This window comes from Mauremys mutica, chromosome 2, assembly GCF_020497125.1.
Source record: "Mauremys mutica isolate MM-2020 ecotype Southern chromosome 2, ASM2049712v1, whole genome shotgun sequence".
Lineage (NCBI taxonomy): Eukaryota > Metazoa > Chordata > Testudines > Geoemydidae > Mauremys > Mauremys mutica.
In genome coordinates this window covers 176,377,120-176,384,191 of record NC_059073.1, presented here as the reverse complement: position 1 = coordinate 176,384,191, position 7,072 = coordinate 176,377,120, and the positions used below count along the sequence as shown (strand labels likewise).

The following is a 7,072-nucleotide window of genomic DNA, read 5'->3' as shown; positions in this document are numbered from 1 at the left end:
ATTTAATTTCAGACAGAAATAAACAGTTTAAACATTTAATGTGTTCTGTATATTTTTGACAGGTGCAGTGTAGAAAAATAACTATCTTTCTTGTGCTTAATGTCATAAGCAAAAAACCTTAGTTTCACCTATTTTTAGAACCCCAGGTCATCTTATACAGGTACTTAAATGAAGACCATTTCTAACTGATCAAGATTAATCCCCAAACCCTAGAGTTGAGGATTTCAGCCGTTACCTCTTTGGTGCTGCAAATCCAGCATCCCCATTGTGATGTCCATTACCAGCAAAGGACACACAAAGATCTACTGGTGGGAGGATGATGCCCCACAAGAATTAAATACCCTTAAGACCTTAGAGTATTCTACTGTTCTCAGAGTAGTAAAACAAAAAAAATAACCTAAGCCAAAGAAACAATAAAACAAAGAATGATGATATACAGGACCAACAAAATAAGGTCTGGCATCTGTACGAAGAGCAAACAGGCATCTCCACCTTTAAATGTGTATTTCACTTGTGGTTATAGTATAGTGGCTTGGAATCAAATAATGCCCTTTGTACAATGATTGGTCATAATTGCTATCAAAATATCTTTTCTAAGAGTTCTAAATCTTGCACTGTAAAAATCTACTTTATGAAACTTAAATAAGCCATACATTCTAAATGAAGATTTCAGTAGTTTCACATGCATTTCAAATCCTACTCTACGTTTTGATGATAAATCAAAAGCAGCAGTAAGATCAGCTATCTATCACTAAAGAGCTTATAAACAAAGAGAATTCTTAAGTATTCACTGGAAATATAAAATGTTTTTGGAGGATGAACACATCATTAGTTCAGATTGGCAGCAGTAAAAATTAAATTATTTAAATCAAATTAGCCTTAAAAAAATTGGCAGGTGTGTTGCAAACCAGCAGGTGGTTTTCTGTAGACTTGTTCATTGCAGAAATACCTCATAGTTAAGACAGCAACATTCAGTGCTTGAGGCCAGAGCCTTCCAGATTATCTTCCTGATACTGGCCAACAATGAGACTGACAAACTTCCACAGTAGTATTATATGCAGCCCATATCCTCAAAAATTATCCAGTTTCTCTGCATAAATGTCCATTAGCAGCATCTTTGGGTGAAAAAGATGTTCACAAGTGTTAGTTACAAAAATAACAGCATTAATGTTGAGCAAAGGGACACATTCACATTATAAAAATACAGAACAGTTAAAAACTGACCGACATTGCAACTGTTACTGTTAAGTACCATGACATCTATTAGATGTGAGAAGGTCACAACAGCTTTAATTCAAATAACCTGCTGTATCTTTCACAAAAGAAAGCAGCTTTGAAACTTTAGCCAGTTTGTAATTTCCACATGAAATTCTTCCATTCCTAAATACTACAATTATTTGCTTTCTAAAAATGTCAGATTTGCTACATGATGTTCCAAGGATTTTATTCCAAAGGCATCAGTTTTCCCTTCCATGCTGTCTTCATTTGTATTTCTTTGTAATCTGTTCTCTCTCCATGGATGAGATGATCTCAGCCAGCCATTTCCAGTTCCACACTGTAAAAACAAACAACAACAAAAAAGCTGAGAAGCAGGATTGGTTTTATTTTTCCTCACTGCTGCAAATGGATCATTAACTCACCTTTTTCAGTAGCTTGCAGCTGAGTGGGAGAACTTGGGATAATATGGTCATCACACCTTTTGTTTTCCGAATGCATGTGTCAACCTAAAACAGAATTCATGTAAAAATCATAATTAGATGAGAATATCACATGCTGACCCTTTAAAATATGAACTGATTCTTTTTTAAAATTGACAGTCTCTTCACACTTATGAAATGCATCTGTGTGACACACACAGAATCAGCTTGAATTATTAATAGTATTTGTCCGTTGACATTTTCCCTGTTCTGTATTGGAAAATGAAGTGTTAGTTGTTCTTTCCGTAGGATGTAGAAGACAATTTACTTGTAAGAGGGATCTGACAATCCAATCTATGGAGGTAGAGGTTTTACCTCCTTTCACAAAACAAGAAAGGACCAATCAGAATTCAGAACCATCCAGGATATACCTAGCTCTCTTGAAGTCCTCATTTAGATTTTTCTTAACACTTGAAGGATGCAATTTAAGGTGACAGCAGTTTTCAGTAATTCCACATTAGCCTACAGATAGCATCTGTCTTATAACAAGTGGTAAGGGTATGCACTGAACACCAAGACTGCAGTTCTGTGCCACTAATATGTTCTCTTTCTGAGAGCATGAAAGAACAGTTACATAGCTGTGGATACTTCTAAATGTGTTGTCCACACAACTTCCATTGTTGGCACACTTATGCCTGACATTGGATTCTTTTGAATAGTAGTGTCCATTTGGACCACGCCTGTGCCTTCTTGGTTCCCACAGCCCACAACAAAGAGTGGGGAAAAGAGGACAGAACATGGAATTTGTGTGGATAACGCATCTCAAAGATGCACAGGAATTGTAAGTAACCATTCTTTCTTCAAATGATTTTCTCCACAAATTCTATGCTTAGTAATCAACAGGCAGTTATTCATCAGGTAGGTGAGAAGAAGCCTACTTGAAAAGTGTTTGTAGGACAACCCTGCCAAAACTAGCATCTAACATGAAAGCTTTCACCAGGAACAATGAGTGGTAAATGTATGGATTGAGCTCCATATTGCCGCTTTGCATATCAGATAACAGGGTATTACCTAAGCAGGCTGCTTGAGCCCTGGTGGAATGAACCCCAATATGTCCAGGTACATCTTAGCCACATCACAAAAAGTCCTAACAGTCAGAGATCTACTTAGAAACTGTCTCTGGAATGATATGAATTGTGCCGTAACCTTTTCAGCAAATGCCAAAAGTGTCAGAGACAAGGTGCGTATTATCTTTTATTGGACCAACTTCTGTTGGGAGGGAGAGAAGCTTTTGAGCCACACAAAGCTCTTCTGGTCAGACACCTGAACATTGCTTTGTTTAGATATGATGAAGCCAGTGCTCTTACAACTTCCAATGTGTGAAGCTTCATTTCAGCCAGGGTAGAGTGTAGTTTAGGGAAGACAACTGGGAGATTAATTGACTAATGTGAAAGTTGAAAACCACCCTTAGGGAGAAACTTGGGTGACAGTGATTCTGTCCTCATGAAAGACCATGTATGTTACACCAAACACACATCTTGCAGGGTATTTATCCATAAAAGATATCATGTGAGATGTCTACAGAAAGCTAACTTGTCAAGACTCAGTCACTGTGAGGTGTATACATTTAAGGAACAATGGATTGATACGGAAAGTATGCTTCAAGGACTTGGAGTGAAAAGTAAAGTTTAGTCACCAGGATGACTCAATGGTAGCTCATTTGGACAAGAGAGTTATTACCCCTCCCTGTATGCCCAGTGATGCAGTGCAGGCTCAAGTGTTTAGCCTTGCCCAATAATAAGACTTTGAATGGGAAACCAACAGATGCAATGACAGTCAAAATCACTTAAATTAAAGGTAAAAAAGAAATTTTACAACAAGACAGATGTTCACCCTCGCCATGAACAAATGCAAAAGACTTTTCGGTATAGTGTGGGGAAAGATACTCTGCATCTCTTCACCCTTAAGGGGGTGGGGGCATTTATGAACACTTGGATCCTGGTTTGTCTCAAAAACTGTTACCTACCTGTACGATAACTCTTTGAGGCGTGGGTGCAGATGTGTATTCCACTCAGGTGTGCGCGCAGCAAAGCCAGAGAACTTTGCCAAGCAGTACCCATGGGGGTGGTGCTCATGCCCTCTTGCCCCTTGGTCCCTCCTCTGGCTATTTAAGACCAGCACTGCCCCAACCCCCTTCGGTCCCTTTGTACTGAGCATCAGAATTGAGACGCTGATACAGAGGGGATGGAGGGTGAGTTGTGGAGTACATGTCTGCACCCACATCTCCAACAGCAGCAACCACCATACAGGTACATAACAGTCTTTTCTTCCAGTAGTTGCAGATGTGTATTCCAGTCACATGCCTCACAAGCAGTATCAGAAGGAGGTGGGGGGCTTGGAGTCTACTTAAACAGCAAGCCCAGGGCTGCCTTCCCATTTTCATCTGATCTAGATGCAGTTGTAATAGCATAATATTTGGTAAAAAGTATGTATGGAAGACAAGTAGCAGCCCTGCAAATGTCCAATATTGAAACGTCACTCAAATGTGACGGAGGTTGCCTAAGCCCTCATCAAATGGAGGCGAAGTCTGAGCTATCCCATAAGTTGTTGTAACATAGGCTGTTAGCCAGCTGGAAATCATGCGTGTAGAGAGTGCTTAACCCTTCATCTGATCTGCAAAGGAAACAAAAAGACAAGGCCATAAAGGCACTGGCTTAGTTCTTTCCAGGTAAAATGCCAAGCATTGTCTCTTATTCCATGAATGAAGACGCAATCTGCATTTGAGAGCTGGAGAAAAACACAGGTAAGTAAACTTAAGATGGAATTCTGACACCACTTTAGACACCACCATATTATTGGAAAAACTGAATATAAGAAGAACTGTTCATTCTGGGCAAGACAGCACAACTGAGGAATTAGTGGGACAGAGCTGATATCCTTGTGTGGGAGATCACAAAGTTCTACATTCTCATCAGCACTCAGGACTGTTTTGTGATAAAAGAAAAATCCCTGCTAGAGTGGACCAGATTTAAATCAGCAGTTCTGTTTTTTGTGCGAACAGCTGAAGTAGGCAAGTAAATGAGATTTCAGAACAAGGCTTGGATGCTTCTCCTAGAACATTTGTATTTTTCTTTTAAAATCTTACCTTCGTAAAAGTAGCATTTTTCCCCTGAACAGTGGTTTTAGCTGTTATCTGAAGCTGCTGGCACACAGGCATCAGCTTGTCAATCTCCAACAAAAGCAAAGGTTTGTCATCATCTTCTAGCTGAAATACATTTTAAGGCGTTAAAATCATTCAGTGTTACCACCACAGAATATATACGTAAGTTACAAGGAACACCAGCGACCCCAAGCTTCCAGGCAATCGTAAGTGTAATAAAGCGGGGAAGTAAATAATCCCTTTTACCATTTATTAGTCATACATTACCTGATTAGAAAAGGCAGTGAGAACTGAAGCAAGCTTTATGCCCTCTGTAGCAAAAACCTGACACAGAAAAAAGTTATTCAGCGTTGTTTATTTTGCAAATACATTGGATAGTTTTAAGAACAATAGACCTGTGGCTCTCAACCTTTCCAGGCTACTGTACCCCTTTCAGGAGTTTGATTTGTCTTGCGTGTCCCCAAGTTACACCTCACTTAAAAACTACTTGCTGACAAAATCAGACACAAAACTACAAACGTATCACAGCACACTATTAATGGGAAAATGCTTATTTTCACTATATAATTATAAAATAAATCAATTGGAATAAAAATACTGTACTGACATTTCAGTCTACAGTATAGAGTACTATACACAAATCATTGTCTGTGTGAAATTTTAGTTTGTACTGACTTTGCTAGTGATTTTTATGTAGCCTGTTGTAAAACTAGGCAAATATCTAGATGAGTTGATGTACCTGCAGGGGTACACATACAGCTGGTTGAGAACCATTGCAACAGACTACTACTTAGTATTACAACAAAGCGATGTGCTAGAAAATTAAAGGCCGCGGGAAATATTTCTTTTCCATGCTCTGGAAACATTTAAAATTATATACATCTGCCTGCATTTTTCAGGCAATTTTGAAATTACACGATACAGGACAAAACAACATTTTCTCAGATTAAAAAAATTGCTTTCCCTGCAAAGATTCAGAATATGGATGCAGAGTGATGAGGTTTCATTTTAACTCAGTCGTTCTCAAATTTTCTTTGTTGAAGTCCCATGCAAGGATTTGGTAAATGGATGCCTCCTGGTGCTCCTTTCTTCCCATGTGTTGCCCTGATAGTTGCCACTACTACCCACTCATCCGCCATCTCCAAAATTCATTTTCTATCCCATGTCCTTTTATGCTATATTCTCTTGCATTCCTTCTTGTCTTTTCTATTATTTAAATTCTTTTGCTTTCCCCCTTCCTCCTGTTCAAAAGAAAGCCGCCCAGGGAAGGATGGAACATCAGTTACAACTGAGCTGAGTATCACACAACAGAGAAATCTGTGCCTGAGCCTGCAGAAAGTGAAGGGGCCTTTTAAGGTGCAGTACAGTCTTCTGTATGCCTCCTTGGGATTAATCTGGTGTATCAGACTATTAATAGTTAATAAACAAGAGTCCCTTCACAAACTTATTTGTACAGAAATTTTACACCTCTCTCAAACTAATATCCAAATTATAGAACGTCAAAGCTTGATGAACACTGTCTTAATATTTCAATAGTAGCCCCTCAAACTAATTCCTTGAATGCAGGTATGCTGGCTATCAGGAAAAATTCTATCTTGGTTATGGGGTGTCTGGGAATTTTTAATGCTAAAGACTCCAACCGCAGAACTTTAAATTGCTCTGTAATTCAGATACAAGAATAACACAAACTGGCCCTTAACAGCATCTTAGATAGTTTGCTAGTCCCTGTTTTCTCAATATAAATTACCTCTGCTTGGTGAAATAAATCCTGGATAGTCTTCAGCAGCCCTTCTCCTCTGAAAGAGACAATAAATACCATGTACAGCTGATGACTGCTTAGTCTGTTCCCTTGTTTTTTACATAATATGGTTTACATGCTTTTTCTCCTCCTAGAACTTGGCCAAATGTAGCCATTATATATAGCCAGTCTGCTTATCTGAACAGAGGACTGGAAGGAACATCCAAGGTCACAGAGTCCAGTCCCCTGCTATCAGAGGCAACCCCCCATCATGTAATCTGTTTCACAAATGATCCAGTTCCATCTTAAAACCAATTAGGTTGTTTGCCTCCGCTACTCCTATTGTGAAGCTGTTCCAGAACCTCACTTCTATAGTGGTCAGAAACATTCTAATTTCCAGCTCAAATTTATTCACGGACAGTTTATATCTATTTTTTCTTGTGCCAACATTGTCCTTGAGCTTTAAAAGTTTTTCACCCTCCCTGATATATATCCCTCAGCATATAGCAGAAATTCTTGTTATAAATCCCTAAGTGC

The 7,072-nt window shown here is 38.9% G+C and overlaps 1 protein-coding gene across 4 annotated transcripts in view; it reads right to left on the bottom strand.

Annotated features, from left to right (window-relative positions):
* Nucleotides 1-10: 10 nt before the first annotated feature.
* The window catches only part of CTNNAL1 (catenin alpha like 1), a 149,682-nt gene continuing 142,620 nt past the window's right edge, over nucleotides 11-7,072 (bottom strand). For 3 of the 4 annotated variants that reach the window (XM_045003768.1, XM_045003764.1, XM_045003765.1), the window contains exons 15-19: nucleotides 6,545-6,593; nucleotides 5,065-5,121; nucleotides 4,783-4,902; nucleotides 1,641-1,724; nucleotides 11-1,555 (exon numbers count right to left, since the gene is read on the bottom strand). In XM_045003768.1, the coding sequence (XP_044859703.1) occupies nucleotides 1,394-1,555; nucleotides 1,641-1,724; nucleotides 4,783-4,902; nucleotides 5,065-5,121; nucleotides 6,545-6,593 (472 nt within the window). In that variant the 3' untranslated portion in view covers nucleotides 11-1,393. The remainder of the gene's footprint in view (nucleotides 1,556-1,640; nucleotides 1,725-4,782; nucleotides 4,903-5,064; nucleotides 5,122-6,544; nucleotides 6,594-7,072) is intronic. The other variant, XM_045003766.1, reaches the window with a different exon arrangement.